General features: G+C 39.3%; 1 protein-coding gene across 1 annotated transcript; it reads right to left on the bottom strand.

The window, feature by feature from the left end:
* Positions 1 to 753: 753 nt before the first annotated feature.
* Positions 754 to 18881, bottom strand: SULT1C3 (sulfotransferase family, cytosolic, 1C, member 3). The gene is made up of 7 exons (XM_011959496.1): positions 18710 to 18881; positions 16180 to 16308; positions 7296 to 7393; positions 3484 to 3610; positions 2430 to 2524; positions 1100 to 1280; positions 754 to 866 (listed from the first exon to the last, which is right to left on the bottom strand). The coding sequence occupies exons 1-7, from the start codon at positions 18879 to 18881 to the stop codon at positions 754 to 756; spliced, it is 915 nt and encodes a 304-aa protein (XP_011814886.1).
* Between the last annotated feature and the right edge of the window lie 1232 nt (positions 18882 to 20113).

Below are 20113 nucleotides of genomic sequence, written 5' to 3'. Positions count from 1 at the left end.
TAAGGTTTTCTTAATGTGCATGAGTCACTGAATATTTTATTTTATTTTTCTCTTGAGCTCACTGAAGACTTCCTCTCTCTCTCAGAAGTCCATCTGAAAGATAAAATCTTTCTCTGCTTTCCAGCCTTGTGTTGACCACGGAAGTAGGCTGAGTTTCTTGTTCCTCTTGTGTTCCTCATCGCTCTCCTGTGGCCTTTGTCTTTTTTGGGGGGACCATTTCAGCTTGAAGCCACCTAAGTCAAACCCAGCTCACACCATTCCATCCTTCATGCCACGCTCTGCACCTCCTAATCTAATATCTTCAAGAGTAGTAAGACTATCCTCTGCCTCTCATTCCCGACCTTTAAAAATAAAAACCAGTTCCCCCTCACATTTTCCCTAGTGCCCACTTCTCATCCTCATTCTTCGCTTGCTCACTTTCTCTTATGTAGAAATTCTACTCTTATTTATCTTTTTATTTATTTCACTGTTGTAAACTAGTGATGGAACTAACTTGCCTTTATTTTGCCTTAGGACAGGTGAGTACATTATGTGGTTGGTGTCTAAATGAGAGATCATGTATCTTAATTAAAAACTCTACCCAGGATTTGGTTACATTTTGATGAAGTATTATCATAGTGGCATAGGATCTACAGCTAGTATGTAACAGCTCCAGACTGGAGGAAGGGTGACTTTGTTTTAAGTATCCTTGATCATGAGGCTCAAATGGCAAAAATCTGGTAAGAAAGTTCAGGGCAGACTCCCTGACTGCTCTCAGATCTCTGTGCGGAAGGTTAGGGTGCTTGCTGCCATCTTGTTCTGGTAGTCCTTGTCAAATTCTTCATTTTGGGCCACAGTAAAATAGTTCTTCCAGTCTCCAGGCATCCCTGAAACAAGGCAAAATCTCAGTGATTGCTGCAGGAGTACAGGGAGAGGTAAGCATGCACCCTTAGGACCCCACCAAGAATGGGGAGAAACAGGCAACGTGCCTCTCAAAGGTTGTACAGTGGTGCTGCTGGAAAGAATAAATAATGGAGCATGAAACATTACTGGAAAATCTAAGCAGACCGTGGGGACCACAGAGTTCCATTTGATGTCTTAGACTACAAAGCTTATCTACCTTTCCTCATAAAAGGGGAGATGGAGTGGTCCATAATGCTGGTGGGCCAAGTGGTATAGTTGGCCATTGGGTTTTGCTTCATTACATCAAAGGAGGTGTGATAGATGATTTTATTCAGAATTTCCTCTGATACGTCTTTCTCCAGGAACTTCAGTATCTTCTCAATTTCCCGCTTTGGGTCCTGTATGTGGAACAGTCACACCAAACAAATCATGTTGGGTCTCCCTTGGGGATGATGTTCCATTTGGACAGGATTTGGAGAGAAATGAGTTAAAGGATCAATTCAAACACATTTTAAAAATATTTCTCAAGTGACTGCTACTGCCAGGCACTGTACTGTCCCAGATACTGTGGCAACACAAAGATGAGGGCTGTCCCTGCCCTCAACAGGCTTACCTTGAAGGAAAGGAATTAAACACAAACACAAACAACTACATGGCTGGCTGAGAAAGTACATGCTGCCTGTGTACAGACAGAGTGCCAGGAGATTTAGTGGGAAGGAGCAACAATATCTCCTGGGGGAGAACAGGGAAGGTTGTGTGAAGGAGGAACAATGTTGGTGGTGAAGCATAGTATGACTAACTCTAGTATTTGGACTACAACAGATGGCAAAAAGAACCTATGAACTTAACAGAAGGTCACTAAGAGGAGGAATAAAAGGAATCCTTATTTCTTGAATCTTTTTGATCAAAGAGATACAGAAAGAGAGAAAGCTATAGCTTTTGATTAAGTTTCTGAGGACATTTTAGACGCTAGTTTTGTAATTCCAGGATGCTTATGCACTGGGTCATGAGAGTGAATTTGTGCAGCCACTCATACCCAACGGTTTGAAATTCAGAAATCAGTCCACTGTCCCCATACGTGGGACTAATCCTACCAGTGTTTATATGGATTAAACTTTGCTTTATGATGTGGGGTTGAGGTGTGCAAGAGGGAGAAGGAAGCTAAATTTCTTGAACACAACTATGTACACTTTACAAATATGATAGTGTAAATCTTTACAATGATCTCATGAGATAGACATGATACCGTTTTGCAGATAAAGATATCTGGCTTATAAGTGTCAGGATCCAACAGATTGATTCAACTATAAAGCATGTGCTATTTCCCGAGGAAGAAGAATATTTTGAAAACTGTGAATTAAAGCAAAGCAAATTTAGAATGCCAAAAAAAGTAGTTAGAGCTTTTGAGGATAAAACTGAGTTGCAAACAGTGTGATGGACTTGCACTGAAGGCTCTTCTGCAGGAAAGCCCATGCACTAGGGTTCTAAACAGGGATTGATGTATCCTAGGATGTGGGAGGATCTGATGGAGATGGCACTGCCCTCACCTCCTTCATGTCCTCGTAGAAGAGGTAGAGAATGCGGTGCTGGTCTTTTGCATCCCACCATCCCTTTACGTGGTCATACCAGGAACCCCACAGCACTGAGGGGAAGGAGAGAGATGAGATGTCAATGCCAGCATGAAACTTGTAAAACAGACATGAATATTTCAAATAAAAGGGGACATTTAATAAATGCAACCAGAAGACAAAGACCTTGGGCAGAATTCTTATTTGCAGAAGAGAGGGTTTTTTTTTGTTTTTGTTTTTGTTTTTAAGTAGGGTGAAGATAAAGAGTATTCTGGATCCCTTGGTTTATATTTCCAACCTTGAACTTATTACTCCATGAAAGATTGTCTTGTGGCCAGGGATTCAACACCTTTATTTTCCTTGCATCATCACATAGTGCATTGGTCGATATTACACAATAAATATTGTTTCTGAACAGGCTGACTTTAAAAAGAAGACTTTTACTGTGAAAAATTTACAAGTACTGGATATTTGGGCACCTTCACTCTCTTTGATGGTAAATAGAGAGGCTCATTGGGTATTTTCTGTTGTCTCTCCCAACTCCACTTTCCATCGTCTTGTGCTCTGCTTGGTGCCCTGCAAAACAACCTGCATGGACTTTGTCAATGACCTCCTTTGTCCTCAGGATTACAGATGGACTGTGTCAGCAAGAGGTGTAGGAAGGCATTTAGAGGCAGAAGGAGAGGAGGACATTGTGTTTATTTCCCTGATGCCCTTCCTGTTGGCTCACTGCTTCCCCCACCAAAGACTTTAGCTCCTGTCAAGGGGTCCTCTTTTGTCTCTGGAGAGATATGGCTCCCTGCTGGTACTCTCCCCAGAATACTGCACTAGCCCTTGTCAGTTTCCTTAAACTCTGCTATAGCCTTGTAAATAGTCTCTTTGTTAGAGTCTTCAGAGATGACGCAGTTTGAGTGCCATCTACTTCCTCATAAGACCTTGATGGATACAGCCATTCAGTGAAAATTATCTTTCTTTCTGCTGTCAGCAGGTGAATGAATAAGGAAATATGAACTCACAGTTTTCTTCCACTCACCTTTTCCAGCTTTGAATGTCTCAACATATTCCTCCCAGGTACCAGGGTCAGGCAACATTTTATTCATTCTTGAGAAATGATAGTAGGAGACCAGACAGTCCTTGGCATTTCTAGCCACATAGATAATCTGGAATCAGCCAGCAAGAGGAATGAGACGCAGAGAGAAAACAAGACAGAGAAATATCATTATTCAGTGCAGAGGACCATAATCTTAGAAAGCCTCTTTGTAGAATCTTGGACTATCCTATTTGAATAATTGAATGTTCATGCATTTTCTATGATCAAACGTGACTATCCCTTCCAGTTTGTCTAGGTGCAGTTCGAATTTATAGCTGTGGTCTTAGCATGATCATTAAGAGCACCCTTTTTTTCTTATAGAAGTGTCCTGTTTGCATGGTGCATACTACATTCACCCTGTGATATTTCTGGAAGTTAAGGAGGCTACCCATGTTGTCTTCATCCATTCAGGGTTCTATAACAAAATACCACATGCTGGGTGGCTCATAAACAACAAAACCTTATTTCTCACAGTTCCACAGGCTGGAGAATCCAAGATAAAGGTGCTGGCAGATTTGGTGTATGGTGATAATCTGCTGCCTTGAGACAGCCATGTGTTACAAACATGAATCCCATTCATGAGGGCTCTCCACTCATGGCCTAATCTCCTTTCAAAAGTCCCACCTCCTAATATTATCACTGTTGGGGTTAAAATTTCACATATGAATTTTGAAGGGACAAATGTAGACGGTAGCATGTGGTATATTTTTCAGTGTGTGAAGGTTCCCCTTGGCTTTCACTAAGCAAGGAATCTAAAGTAGGTTCTAGGCTGGGAGGAGCTAAAACAGCTAGCCATTTGGTTTAATTTCCATGATATGAATCCCAGCCTTAGTGATAAATTATCACTCCTACATTCATTTGCTGAATAGGTTGAAGGACGCTTGAGGCAGTGCTAAGTCCATCTTTGGAACTGTGTGTGATGGTCTTCTCATAGGGCAGGCATGGTCTGGTGAGAAGGAGCTGACTTCTTGACTTCTTGTCCTGGTGACCCCTTCCTCCCCTCGTTACTCTGGCTCCCATCCCATCCTACCCTGCTGTATGCAATCTTAGCAGGGCTTGGGAGGAACCATTCTCAGTGGTTTCTCAAGAATTTTTGTCCTGTGTCTCACTACAGAACTTCTGTGTCCAACACAACCAATCATCCAGCCCTATTTTACTCTAAATGAATTGCCCTAGGTTCTTGCTTTCCATCTTTGCTCACTCAGATGAACACAGTCCTGGCATGACTCTGTTTTTCTGCCCCCTTTCTTACTGCTGGCTTTCTATCCAGCATTTATGAAAGCATTTATGGTGTCAAAAAGTATGATGCAAGTACAAAGTCTTATTATTATGTACGTATATTTTGTGTAATATTCCTTAACACTTATGTTGCTTATTGCCTTCTAGGCCTAAATGGAAATGGGAAGTCCTAGGATAAACAGGGAACATATTCAAATGTACATTAGGTGTGGGATCCAATGTCAAATAAAATTTCTGAGAACCTCTTGATTCATCTGTATTAATTTCCAATTGCTGCTGTAACAAATTACCACAAATGGCTTAAAACAATGTAGATTTATTCTCTCACTGTTCTGAAGGTCAGATTTCACTGGGCTAAAGTCAAAGTGTCAGCAAGGCTGGTTCCTTTAATGGCTCTGGGGAAATTCATTTTCTTGTTTTTAGTATCTAGAGGCCACATGTACTCCTTGGCTCTTGACCCCTTCCTTGAATCACTCCAAATTCTTGCTTCAGTTGTCACAGCTCCTGTTTTCTCCTCTGATATGCTTGTCTCCATCTTTTAAATACCCTTGTGCTGATATTTAAGACCAAGACAATCCAAGATAATCTCCCCATCTCAAGATCCTTAACTTAGTCACTTCTGTGTAGTCCATTTTGCAGTATATGGTAATACTCCCAGCTCTGGTGATTAGGATGTAGCTGTCTTGGAGTGACTATTATTCAGCCTACCATACCATCATAAAGTGAAAAACTTGGACTAAGCTCCATACAGTCTTTTACTACTCAAATAATTCACACCAAGTCTAAGTGGATAAATGGAAGTGCTGCCACTAAGATGTTTACATTATTTAGAAGACCCGATTTTACAAAAAGAAGATGTTACTATGATGACTAACCAAGTGTTAGTGTGTCTTCTGACAATGAGTCTACAAGATTTGGAAATAATATTGGTTCTTGAGGAATAAAATTAACATACAATAAGTGAAGGTATTTATCTATGGGAATAAACCAAGAAGTTTTCACAAATCCAGGTGTCTGGGCATGATCTCAGGGAAGCAAATCAGCAAATTGGGGGAGCAAAGCAAGCAGATACTTGGAAAACTATTCAATTGTATTGTACCTTATTTGGAGATAGGAGATGGACAAAATGAAGAGCTAGTGAGTCATGGAAGCTCAGAACAAATAGGAAGTCAAAAGCAATCACTCGCATCATGTATCTGAGCACTGCACCAAGGAGAGATAGTCTTGGTTAGACTTGACCATTATGGTTTCCTTGGTAAATTTAGTCTAGAAGGTTGAAAGACTGCAACTGTCATAGCTGAAAAACACTTTTTAACATCAACTCACTTTTTCAACAATCTTCAGACAACTGTGTTTACAAAGCAGCTTGCCCAGAAGGAGATGATGTACTGGTCTAGCTGATACAAGCATTTGGTTCTGCTGAGTGGCTATACTTTTCATTGCAAATGTATAAGTTGATATTTTGTTTATATTACACATTTCATTAATTTAAGACTAACTTATAAAGCAGAAATCAAAAGGAAACCCCACTACACTCAATGTACACTGCACTTATAGGATCTGAATTAGAAAGTGTCAAAATAAAAAAATATTTTTTGAAAATGAAGGAAATAAAGGTCTAACAGTACCTAGGATTTTGCTTTATGAGATATGCTTTCTGAGAGTCTGTTGATCTCTCAGTTAGCATTAAGGGTGGGCCAGACCAAAATAAGACAAAATCATATTTCTCATCCTGAAAAGAAGAGGAGCAAATTTTGGATACCAAGGTGTACATAATCTCATCAGGGCAGCCAAATGGTGGCCATGAACATGGGCTGTTCAGATCTCTGGATATGGAAAGTAAGTGATGGATGACCTCAGCTGCTGTATTCTGAATCCACTACCATGTTCTTTATAAGACCACATTTCCAAACGGCTGCTGTTGGCTAATGAGTAAGCACAGCAGGCATGCTAAGGCAGGCCCAGTCTATGAGATATGGGACTCTCTGATGGTTGACTTTGGCTGGAGGACTCCCCATCAGCTTGGATGAATCATGACTCATGACTGTAGTCTGAGTCTTCAACTCTCCTTCCTTGCCTCTCCTTCATAGGGATCAGACTTGCATCATGGTCTTATTGCTGTCCATACTTGTTTGTCTTACTCCTCTTTTCACAGGTTTTCCTCCAAATAGTTCTCTTTTAGGTCTGACTCTGCCAGCTCCTTAGAGGACACAATCTAAGAGATCACTCTTCCTCAGGAAATACCTGCTTTGTTTCATTGATCACCTTCTTTGAATGTGGCTTAGATGGCAGATGGTCAGAATAATTTTGTCTGAAAATTTCCCAACATATACCCCAAAATAGTATTTTGGAGGAAGATGAATCCAGAGTGGAGTGTGTGGGAATGTGGGGTAATGCCACCATCTGCCCTATGGCTCCACTGGCTATCTTTCTTTTAGTATCTTTGACTGTTTCTACTTGGAGACATTATTTGGCCATGCCAATCAAACTCAGTTTGAAGAGTTGGCTCTTCTTACCTTTGAATTTTCTTTCCAGAAGGAAGGTGGTAGCATCTGAGCAGGCAGATGAGTCTTCAGAGTTCTAGGAGAAGGCATCTTGTTAGCCAGATCCAGACCTGGGAAATAAGGCCACACCATTCAGCCAAACATTTCTTATCAGCTGCATAGATTTAATATTACTACTGTGCCAATCATTTGAAATCAGACTGACCCAATAGTCAGCTCTCTAAAATAATAATTTTTATGCCTATGTTTCCTTTTTGATGACAACTTTACTGCTTCTTCTGGTAGTGGAAAGCACTGATGAAATATTGAAAACTATGGAGGCACATTACTTCCCTTGCTTGTTGGGCATTGGTGTGTACTTGTGTGGGCAGATAAAGATGTTTGAGGTTGGTGAGAACAGCTCTATAATAGCCCCAGTAGCTCTAAAGCATGCTAGATTTTCTTTCAACTTTTACTTTCAAGGACAAGAACAACAACAGCTATCAGACATGTGCAAGCATTGTGCTGGGAAGTATTTTTAGTTGAAAAACTACCTTATAGTGATCAAGTCATTTTTCCAAGTTAGTAAATGTGAAAGCCAGGATTAGAAATCAGTGAGTCTATGAGTGTGGAGAGTCAAGGAAGAGAAAGTTTGTGAAAAACAGTAGAGAGGCAAGAGAGACTTAGATAAAGTATAGACAAAATCATTCCTGGAAATAGAAAATCCAACACTAACTGTTAAAATGCTGAATATAGGCTGGATGTAGCCATGTGCAGCACCAACCTCAGGGGAGAGGCTTGCAAGTAAAGCATAAGTGTGAGTAATGGAGAAGGTAGCTTCTGGTGGAGAATGAGATATGTAAGGAAAGGGAGGTTCTTCTTGGTGGCACAGCAGTAAAGGGATAGAAGGAAGCAAGAGGTGGAAAATTAAAGTAAAAATTTTGCATAAAAGAGAGAAAGAAAAAGCATGCCAATTTCTTCTCCTCCCCACTAACCAGTACTAAGTACTTATAAACAAAACTGCACAGAAGAAAGTAGAACAGACAGAAGAGGATGTTTTCAAGCTAGAAACTATGTTCATGAAGTATATAAAAATAGAAAAAAACCCACAGATTTCACTGACACAAAGCTATTACAAAGATCAAGGAGTCAAATAAAAAAATAAATCAAATCCCCACAAAATCAACTACAAAGCTGAAAATGAAAATGCAACATTTTAAACTAAATTAAATATCTTGAAACAAATATTTGAGAATACAAAAGTAAAATCTGAAATCAGAAGTACAAAAAGTAAGGAAGAACATGGACAAAAAAGGAAAGTGAAAAAGATTTGATTGAACTCAACAAAGAAGTAGAAGAAAAAGGCAAAATAACATTAAAAATTAAATTATAAAGTGGATAATGCGGAATAGATTTAAGTGAAAATATAAATGCTGTTGATGAAAAGCACTAAAACAATTAAGACAATGACACAAGAAAAAGAAAGATGTAAAAAGGTTCAGAGAGCAAGTGGCTGACATTGAAGACAGGTAAAGAAGGTCTAACACTAGTAGAAGTTGGAGTCCCTGAGAATAAAATGAAAACAGTAGAATAAAACTAGTATTTAAACCTGTAATCTGAAACAGTTTTCTGGAGAAAAAGACTGGAATTTATATGTTAACCATGGGATATCAGGAAAGTTGATTCATAATGATCAACTCTGAAATATATGGTAAAATTATTATATTTTATGATTAAAAAAATTCATGCCTCATGCAAAAGAAGAAATAATCCTTAAAGTCAATAGAACCAAATTGGCATCAGACTCTTGAAAACATCATCAAAAGCAAGGAAACTGTTGATCAGCATTTTAAAGAAATTAAGGACAGAAAATGTGAACAAAAGTTGTTATCCCCAGGCAGGCTGTGCTTCAAGTATCAAGGATAGACAAAAAAAGGTTTAAATGTGCAAGGACTAGGGAATACAATACACATGTGCCTTTCCTGATGAATTAACTAGAATAGGTTCCATTCAATCAATAAATGATTTGGAAATCTTTGCAAAAAGGATCGATGGTGAATATTTCACATTATATAATATTACAACTAAATTAATGATGGTAGATCGAGAGTAGAAGAATAATGTGTAAACCTTATAGGTTCCCACAAAGTAGTAATAATACAACTTAATATTTGAAATATGATTATTTGCTATTATATAATTAATAGGAGGAGTCACAGGATTCCTTTGAAACCAGCAGATCAGATAGTAAAATGTTAAGTAAGAGAAAGGAGGAATTAAGGTTTTGTAAAGGGTAATAATACACAAGTAACCACTATGATGAAAATAAAAACTTTTCTAAATACCAAATACACCTTCAAAACAAACAATCCCCCACTTTTTTTAAAAAAACAAAAAGGAAAATAAAAAGGACACATTAAATAGGGAAAGAAACACAGTAAATATTACTTATTACTACAGTAATTTGAACAAATGATGATATGACATAATTGTGACCAAACATATCAGTCATATCAATAAATGTGAGTGGCTTAAATAACCTATTAATATTTTTCAAATTGGCTTGTAAAGGAAAACCTAACTATATGCATTATACAAGTGAATACCTGGAAACACAATAATTAATATAAGGTAAAAATAAAAGAATGGATAAAGATATAAAACACAAACTATAAGAAAGCAAGGATTGTAGAGAGCAAGAGGATGAATAGAAGGCTCCACTGATCATGCCACCTCTCTGCCCACTCTGCTGTGCAAAGAATGCCACCTTAATAACTATCTACACCAAAGAAGCTCCTTCATAAGAACCAAAAATCAGATGAGCACTCACAGTACTTGGTTTTAACTTTGTATCCTTGAAAGAGTCACCAAAGAAGTTAAAGAAAAACATGACTCTTGAATTGCCAACAACACCCCTTCTTCTCCCCCATGAAGTGGCAGCGTGGTGCTGAGAGCGTTTCTGTGCACTGGGGTAGGGAGAGCTCAGCAATTGTGAGGCATTGAACTCAGTGTTGTCTGCTTACAGCAGAAAGCAAAACTGGACCAAACTCAGCAGGCGCCTGCCCACAGAGGGAGCATTTAAACCAGCCCTAATAAGAGGGGAATCACTGATTCCAGTGGTTGGAATTTGAGTTCTTGCAAGCTTTGAGGTCCAAAGTGCTTTGGGGCTATAAATAAACTCAAAAGGCAGTCTAGGCGACAAGGACTGCCACTCCTAGGACAGTCCTAGTGCTGAACTGGGCTCAGAGACAATGGACTGGTCAGGGTACAAGACCTACTGAGATACCAGTGGGTGTGGCTAAGGGAGTCCTGGCATCATCCCTCCCCTATTTCCAGGCTGCACAACTCATAGGCCCAAAAGAGATCTGTTACTTCCATCTGAGGAGAGAAGTGGGAAGAGTGGGGTGGAGTTTGTCTTGCATCTTGAATACCAGCTCAGTCATAGCAGGATAAGGCACAGGTCAGAGTTTTGAGGCTTCCCTTCCAGGACCTAGCTCCCAGACATTTCTAGACACACTTTGGGCCAGAAGGGAATCCGCTGTCTTAAAGGGAAGGATCTTTAAGAATGAGTCCTGGCCAGGCATGGTGGCTCACGCCTGTAATCCTAGCACTTTGGGAGACTGAGGCAAGTGGATCACAAGGTCAGGAGTTTGAGACCAGCCTGGCCAATATAGTGAAACACCATCTCTACTAAAAATACAAAAATTAACTGGATGTGGTGGCATGCACATGTAATCACAAATACTTGGGAGGCTGAGGCAGGAGAATCACTTGAACCTGGGAGGCGGAGGTTGTAGTGAAACAAGATTGCATCTTTGCACTCCAGACTGGTTGACAGAGTGAGAGTCTGTCTCAAAAAAAAAAAAAAAAAACCAGTCCTGGCAGCATTCATCACCTGCTAACTGAAAAGTCCTTGGGTCCTGAATAACCAACAGCAACATTCAGGTACTATGTTGAGGGCCCTGAGTGAGACCTTGAGATATGCTGGCTTCAGGTACCAGGTTGACCACAGTGGGCCACAGCACCAAGTAGGCTCTTGGAGACTCTGATTCCAGAACTTGGCTCTTGGATGACATTTCTGAACCTTCCCTGGGGCAGAGGGGAGACCACTTCCCTGATGGGTGTGTCCCAGGCCAGGCAACATTCACCACAAGCTGAAGAGCCCTTGGGCCTTAAGGGAACATCAGTGGTAGTCTGGCAGCATTCCCTATGGGCCTGTGGTGGCGGTGGCCCTGGGATGAGGCTCCTCTGCCTTTGGAAAGCGGAAGGAAGAGTGGGCAGGACTACATCTTGTGGTTTGAATGCCGGTTTAGTCACAGTACAGTATACCAGGTTGACTTCTGAGGTTTTTGACTGTAGTCTCTGGCTCCCAGATGGCACCTCTGGAGCATGTGGGAACTCATAATGAAAATCCTCAAAAAACAGGCGATAGAAGAAACACACCTCAACATAAAAAAAGCCATATATGACAGACCCACAGCTAGTATCATACTGAATGGGGAAAAACTGAAAGCCTTTGCTCTAAAATCTAGAACATGACAAGGATGCCACTGTCACCACAGTTATTCAATACAGTACTAGAAGTCTCAGCTAGAACAATCAGAGAAGAGAAGGAAATAAAAGACATTCAAATTAGAAAGGAAGAAGTTAAATTATCCTTGTTTGCAGATGATACAATCTTATATTTGGAAAATCCTAAAGACTCCACAGAAAAACTATTAGAGCTGATAAAAAAATTTGGTAATACAGCAGGATACAAAATCAACATACAAAAATAAGTAGCATTTCTATATGACAACAGTAAATGATCTGAAAAAGAAATTTTAAAAGTACTACTGATTATAATAACTACAAATAAAATTAAATACCTAGGAATTAACTTTATCAAATAACTGAAAGATCTTTATAATAAAAACTGTAAAATACTGATGAAAGAATTTGAAGAGGACACCAAAAAATGGAAAGATATTCTGTGTCCCTGAACTGGAAGAATCAATATTGTTAAAATGATCATACTACCCAAAGCAATCTATATATGTAATGTAATCTCTATCAAAATACCGATGACAGTTTTTTCACAGAAATAGAATAAACAATCCTAAAATTTACATGGAACCACAAAAGACCCAGAATAGCCAAGGCTATCCTAAGCAAAATGAACAAAACTGGAGAAATCACATTACCTGACTTCAAATAACCAAAGCACCATGATACTAGCAGAAAAACAGACACACAGATCAATCAAATGGAATAGAGAACCCAGAAACAAATCCACACTGTTACAGTGAACCATTTTTGACAAAGATGCCAAGAATATACACTGGGGAAAAGACAGTCTCTTCAAAAAATGGTGCTTGGGAAAATGGTATCAGTAAGCAGAAAAATGAAACTACACCTCTATCTCTCACTGTATACAAAAATGAAATAAAAATGAATTAAAGACTTAAACCTAAGACCTCAAACTATGAAACTACTACAAGAAAACACTGGGAAAACTCTTCAGGACATTGGTCTGGGCAAAAATATCTTGAGTAATACCCCACAAGCACAGGCAACAGAAGCCAAAATGGATGAATGGGATCACATCGAGTTAAGAAGGTCCTGCACAGCTAAAAATACAACCGACAAAGTGAAGAGACAATCCACAGAATAGGAGAAAATATTTGCAAACTACCCACTTGACAAGGGATTAATAACCAGAATATATAAGGAGCTTAAACAACTGTATGGGAAAAAAATCCAATAATCCAATCAAAAAATGGGTAAAAGATTTGAATAGACATTTCTGAAAAGAAGACAAACAAATGGCAAACAGGCATATGAAAAGGTGCACAACATTGTTGATAATCAGAGAAATCCAAACTACAGTGAAATACCATTTCATCCTAGTAAAAATGGCTTATATCCAAAAGACAGGCAATAAACAATGCTGGTGAGGATGCAGAGAAAAGGGAACTTTTCTACACCGTCGTTGGCAATGTAAATTAGTACAACCTCTATAAAGAACACTTCGGAGATTCCTCAAAAAGCTTGATATAGAGCTGCCATAGGATCCAGCAATCCCACTGCTGGGTATATACCCAAAAGAAAGGAAATCAGTATGTCAAAGAATTATTTGCAATCTCATGTTTGTTGTAGCACTGTTCACAATAGCCAAGATTTGGAAGCAAGCTAAGTCTCCATGAGATGAGTGGATAGACACACTTTGGGCCAGAAAGGAATTTGCTGTCTTAAAGGATGTATTATTCAGCCATAAAAAAAGATCCTGTCACTTGCAACAACATGGATAGAACTGGAGATCATTGTATTAAGCGAAATAAGCCAGGCACAAAAAGACAAACATTACATGTTCTCACTAAAAATCTAAACAATTGAACTCATGGAGATGGTTACCAGAAGCTGGGAATGGTAGTGTGGGTGTGTGTGGGGGATGTGGGGATGGTTAACGGGTACAAAAATTAGTTAGAAAGAATTAATAAGACCTATTATTTGTTAGCACAACAGAGTGACTATAGTCAATGATAATTTAATTGTAAATTTTAAAATAACTAAAAGTATACTTGGATTGTTTGTAACACAAAGCATAAATGCCTGCAGGGATGGATACCCCATTCTCCATGATGTAATTATTATGCACTGTATGCCTGTATGCCTGTATCTTATGTATCCCGTAAATATATACATTTACTATGAACCTACAAATGTTAAAAATTAAAAAAAAAAGCAAGGATTGTGATGCTATAAGACAAATTAGGATTCAACCCCAAATATGTATGACACAAAGAAGAAACTTCATAATGTGAAAAATTCCATTATACTAATAAAATATAGTAATCATGAGTATCTGTGTACCACATCATCAAGTAACCACTTATATAAAACAGAAACCACAGTAGATGCAAACAGAACACATTAATAATAGGATATTTTAACTTTCAGTGCAAAATAAGTCAACTGGAAAAAAGGAGAAGAATACAAAGTATTTAAACAACATAATATGTTAAATCTTTTGGGTAATAGAGAATATACTTTCTTCTCAAGCAAATGTAGAAAATTCATAAAATAATTATACATTAAGGCACAAGTAAAACATCAGTAGATTTCATAGCATTGACATTTTACAAACAATAGCCTCTTATCACAATGCAACAAAACTAGAAATCAAACACAAAGACAAAAACCAAAGAAGCACTTTCATCTGGAAATTGAAAACTTCTACTAAACACCTCTGGTATAAAATTACAAAAATTCTGAAAAATGTAGTGAAATTAAATGTAACTAAACACTACATATTAAAAACAAGTACATTTAACATGACGATCAGACAAAAATTGATAACTCTAAACAAAGAATGAATTTAAATACATTAATTGAATTCCCAAGTCAAAAAACATTTGACTAAATGCAGCAGTGGTTTATTATTAAAAACTCTGAGAAAACATGGAATAAAAAGAAACTTCTTCAGTCTGATAAATGATATCTAAAAAAATCTGCATTTAATATTACACTTAATGATGAAAGAACGAATCCTTTTCCACTAAGATTAGAGACAAGGCAAGAATTTTGCTCTAATTATTTCTATTCAACATGCACTGGAGACTCCAGATGATAGTGAAATAAGGCAAGAAAAAGAAATAGTAGAAATCAAGACTAGAAAGCAAGAAGTAAAATTGTCTTCATTCAAAGACGACATCATTGTCTGTGTAGAAAATCCACTATCCAATCAAAAAGTACAAAAAAATCTAGAACTAATAAGTCAAGTTGCAAGACACAAGGGCAAACAAAAAATCAATATATTTCAACATATCAGCAACATATAAATTAAAATATAACAATATTGAAATATATTTTAACAAAATAATAAAGCAAAAATAATTATGATTAAATTTGACTAAAGATGTGACAGATATAATGAAAGCTGTAAATCATTACTGACTGATATTTAAAACATTCTAAATAATTGAAGTCATAAAGCACTTTCATAGGCCAGAAAAGCCAATTTTGTTATGGTATTAATTCTTTCCAAATAGATGTATAGATTTAATGCAATCTCAACCAAAACATGAGGGGGTCTTTGTTTCTTTGTTTGCTTGTTGGTTTTAGTAGCAACTGACAACTTGATTGTAGAATTTATATGAAAATACAAAGATCCTAGAATAGCTAAAGCAAAAAAAAAAAAAAAAAAGAGAGAAAGAAATGGGGAGGTCTTATTTCTGCTTAACTTCAAAACTTATTATAAAACTACAGGAATTATAATTAAACAGTGTAATATTGGCATAAAGACTGATACATCAAGGAGAGAAGCAGAATAGAAAATCCAGAAATATACCCAGACATAAACAGTTAATTAATTTTGGCAAAGGAGTCAAGACAATTCAATGGGAGGAAAGATTAAAAAATATTTTTCAATAAATGTTGCTGAAATAATTGTCCCAATCAATAACAGGGTTTCAATATATATTAGGTATTATTATTTTAGACATGAAGAAAAATTAAGCTTTGAAATGCTTAATGACTTGCTCAAGGTACCCAGATAAGAAATCCATACCAGCATTTGAAGCTTGACTGTGTGATTTTAATGTCTGTGCCTTCTTACCAAAGGCTTGTCTCCTACTGTGAAAACTATTTGTTACAATTGGCTTTATAAAAACATGTCCTTTATTCCCAACCTGATTACAGAATCTTCAAGGGTGCCTTCTATATCTTGCATTCTTAGTATATTTGGAGTAAAGTGTAATCATTTACGGCAGTACTTTTCTCCCCAGGTATTTTGACGTGAACCCCCTTCAAACTCATTGCCAGTTCCTTATGGACATAGTTTCTAAAAGGCTAACTGCAGAAATGATTTTCCTCTTGGGTGAAAACTGACCCAGTACAGTGGTTTCAACCCCAGTAGGTCTCACTCGGGCAAACTTACCTGAGTTGAGGGGTGGGGGCAGTGTCCACTCGATGAAAGGATGGCGGTCAAAGGTGTTGGCCCTCTGGCACTTCTGCACATCCCCATCATTTTGGATCATGTCCACAATCTCCTGTGTCCAGGTTGTGCCTAGAAGCATTGGTTATTCTCATCTTCACCTATTCGTGGCACAATTTAATTCTATTTTCATGGTTACTCATGTATTTAGTTAATCTCCCAATTGCTGAGTGTTGAGCAGGATCAGCTCACCTGCCCTCTCTTCCACATGAACCCCAAGGTGAGTGGGGCTTTCGCATACCACCCAGAGTGGGTGGGGCCTCTCCTCTGAGCACCAGCCCCTGTCTGTGCTCTTTGATTATCATAGTCTGCTTATATATTGTTTTCTTGCCACTAAGAGCTCTTTGGAGGTAAGGACTCAATTTTTTTTCCCTTTGTTCATAGTACATACCATGGGGCTTTGCACCTAATGAATATAGCTTCATGGTTGAATATTGAAGCAAATGAAAGTAGGGAGATACAAAGATGAATTAGCCATTATATCTGCTTTAACAAGCTTACAATATTTTGGGAGGAGATAAGATGTGACAGAGACTGCTTCTTGCCATAGCTAGTATGCGTTCTTCCCTTCCCTTTCAAATTAATAGATTCTCAGTTTTTAGCTTGGCATATAGCTGTTGGGCTTAAAGGTTATATTTTCTACTATTTCTTGCAGATAAATGTGGCCATGCCAGTAAATTCTGGTAACCTGTCGTGAAAGGAAAGGGCATGACCTTATTCATTCCTTCCTACCTCCTTGCTGGTATTTGGAATGTGCCTGTGGTGGTTGGAGCCCCAGCAGTCATACTGGACCATAAACTCAAAAGCCACACCTGAGGATGGTGGAGCAGAAAGCTAGAAGGAACCAGGGTGGCTCATGACCAAGGCAGCCGCTGTTTCAGCCCCAGGCTACCAGCCTCTTGACTGCTTTTCTCTTTGTGTTGTTTTGGGTTTTCTAACACTTGTAGTCAAATAGAATCTTAACTGATACAGAAGAGGCCTGTAAATGGACGTGTGGGTAGGCAAAAAGGTGGACTGAAACAGAGAGAGCTAATTGTCCACCAAATATCCATTTTCTTCTTGCTACTTTTGATGGCTCTGTGGCTTGCAGCCAAACCTGATGCTAACTGAAGCATGAGTCACATGCAGAGAAACGAAAGAGAAACTGTTCCAGGAAGGGCTGTAAAGATGTGTGAAGTGCTCTAGGAGTTCACAGGAGGGCGGACTCACTGGGAAAGGGGTCAGTAGGGCTCAGTGGAGGAAGGGGATGGTAGCTCTGAAATGAAGGGCTGAAGTGGGAATAGAATGCCCATGTTAACAAAGGAGGCACAGCATCCTAGGCGAGGAGCCTCAGGAGCTAAGACAAAGGCATGCATATTCCACACTGGGGAGGAAGGAGGGCTCGCAGGAAGTTGAGGTTCTGGGAGAGATGGGGGAGTAAGACTGGGGAAGCACTGAGGCCTTGGGATGGAGGGCCTTGGGGCCAACTGCATAATTTCCCATGCAAACTGAAACAAAATTTCTGCCCTTAGGTAATATAGGTTTACCTTCACATCCGGACAAAGAGAAGTGTCCAATACAAATCAAACAGAAAGGAGATTCTAGAGAAACTGAAACTTACTAATAGCAAGCCCCTACCTAAGTTTATTAAGAAAGCCCTGGCCAGCCAATGCTGAGTTAATAAGAAGGCAGTGAGGCTAAGGAGGGGAGTTTGGAGCCAAAGAGGACAGAAACACATTTTCATGAACTGTGGTGAAGGGACCCTTTTCTGAAATCTTTCTGGTTATGGATATCTAGTGTTCTTCATGTTCAGTCAAGTGGCCACTGACTTTCCCAAACTCATTAAAGTCCTTTACCTCACTTGGTCACACTGCCTGAAATTATATATTCAGATAACATGGGGGATTATGAGTCATCCTCACAGTCTTGCTGGTGGTGATGTTCCCATTCCTCCACCCTGCACAAGCCTAGGACACTCTTTGCCATTTCTGACTCTTGCTTTTCCCACAAACTCCTCTTCCTTTCATAAGATTCTGGTAAATGCCACCTTCCCTTTCTCACATCTTCCCCATCATGCGCACATACATTTTGGCCCCAACTCTATCAGTGCTTTTTATAGTGGGGTGAAAGCATTCAGTTCCACATCTCTCTCCACTGGGAGGAGCTTCTTAAGGGCAAGAACTGTGGTGAATTCCAGGAGGGCTTAGCAGATGGGAGCAGGGACTGGCTGGCTGGCAAGTTTACTGTAAGAACCTCTGTGCTCTTTGTAATTCCTTCAGTCCTTTGGGGATTTGGGATTCTGGCAGTCTCTTTTACAGGGACCAAATAAAAGGAAGATCTTGGACTGTAGAGGATTGGAGATCATGAGCAACTCTGGTTTTCATTTTTTTCCAGGGCCAGCACTGGTGACAACCTGTATTTTTAAATTGGGAAACTCACCCCAGGTGTCAGTGCTCTGCTAAATCTGGCTTTCCTGCCATTTCCTTATACCCACCTGCCTTTGCATAGGTTGCAATGAGGAGATCATCAGGTTTTGCTTGGAAATTCCAGATTTTGTCCCAATTATCACTAATCATTTTGGCCATGAGGATTCCATTCACTTCTCTAGTTTCTGGGTGTAGAAATTTTTCCTCCAGCTGAAGCTCTTTCATCTTCTCCAAGGACATCTTACTGGGAGGACTTGACAGCTGCTTAAAACAAAGGTGTGCTGTATCATTTCTAATACTTAGAACAGTCAGTCCTTTTTTAAGAAAAGATTATTGTCTGAGTCAGAAGAGACATCTGGTGGGAATTTATTACTGTGTTTCATGTTAATTTAAGTGAGAGAAGTAAAAACCATGGGAGCCTGAGCATTGCAAATAGCTTTGTTTCTGGGTAAAGAAAGATGGTAAAGAAATAAGTGCACCTCTGATGAGGATGGACGCTAGGGAGGACCACAAACCTGAGAGATTTTTTAGCCAGGGACTGGTTTGTGTTAGCTCACAGCGATGCCTGTGGCTTGTCTGAGCCACAAGCAGAGGCCCCGGCGTGGAGCCCAGGGACAGAGGCGCCACTCAGTTCACAGACTTGTCAAGTTTGAGCAAGGAAAGGAAGGCTCTCATACAGTCCGTGCTTAGACTGGTTGGATGCAAACCAGTACTGAAGCAGGCTGGGGGTGGGCCCTCTAGATTGCATCTGACCCAGTCTACTACAGAGCTGGGAGAAGGTACAGAACAGGCTTCATTAACTCATGTTGGGTCTCTATAGGACAGTGATCTTCAGAAGGTTTCAGTCTAGCAGTCTGGGTCACATAGAAATTTCCCTGCATGTTTACAACTCTGGATCTCACAGCCTGCCCAAATCTCTGCGGAAGAGCAATATGGCAGCTATGGAAGAACTTCACTTTGCTGGGGGAGAAACTCTAACTAGCTTGGGATGTCATCATTGTTCCCAGAGTAGTTCACTTTAGTTCACTATAGTGAATCTTAGTATATACTTATTAATGTTTCATATAAAAATAATTTCCTTCTACCCAGAAGGTGCAAGTACAATTGATGCTTCAGGCCAGGTGCAATGGCTCATGCCTTTAATCCCAGCACTTTGGGAGGCTGAGGCGGGTGGATCACGAGGTCAGGAGTTCGAGACCAGCCTGGCCAATATGGTGAAACCCTGTCTCTACTAAATATACAAAAATTAGCCAATCATGGTGATACGCACCTGTAGTCCCAGCTACTTGGGAGGCTGAGACAGAAGAATTGCTTGAACACGGGAGGCGGAGGTTGCAGTGAGTCAAGATTGCACCACTATACTCCAGCCTGGGTGACAGAGTGAGATTCCATCTCAAAAGAAAAAAAAAAATTGACGTTTCAGAAATATGTAATGTGCTTCCAGCACACATATTTTCTGTGGCATTCATGAT

The sequence above is a fragment of the Colobus angolensis genome, unplaced genomic scaffold (assembly GCF_000951035.1).
Source record: "Colobus angolensis palliatus isolate OR3802 unplaced genomic scaffold, Cang.pa_1.0 Scaffold498, whole genome shotgun sequence".
Lineage (NCBI taxonomy): Eukaryota > Metazoa > Chordata > Mammalia > Primates > Cercopithecidae > Colobus > Colobus angolensis.
The sequence above is the reverse complement of the archived record's forward strand: the minus strand, read 5'-3'. Positions and strand labels throughout refer to the sequence as shown.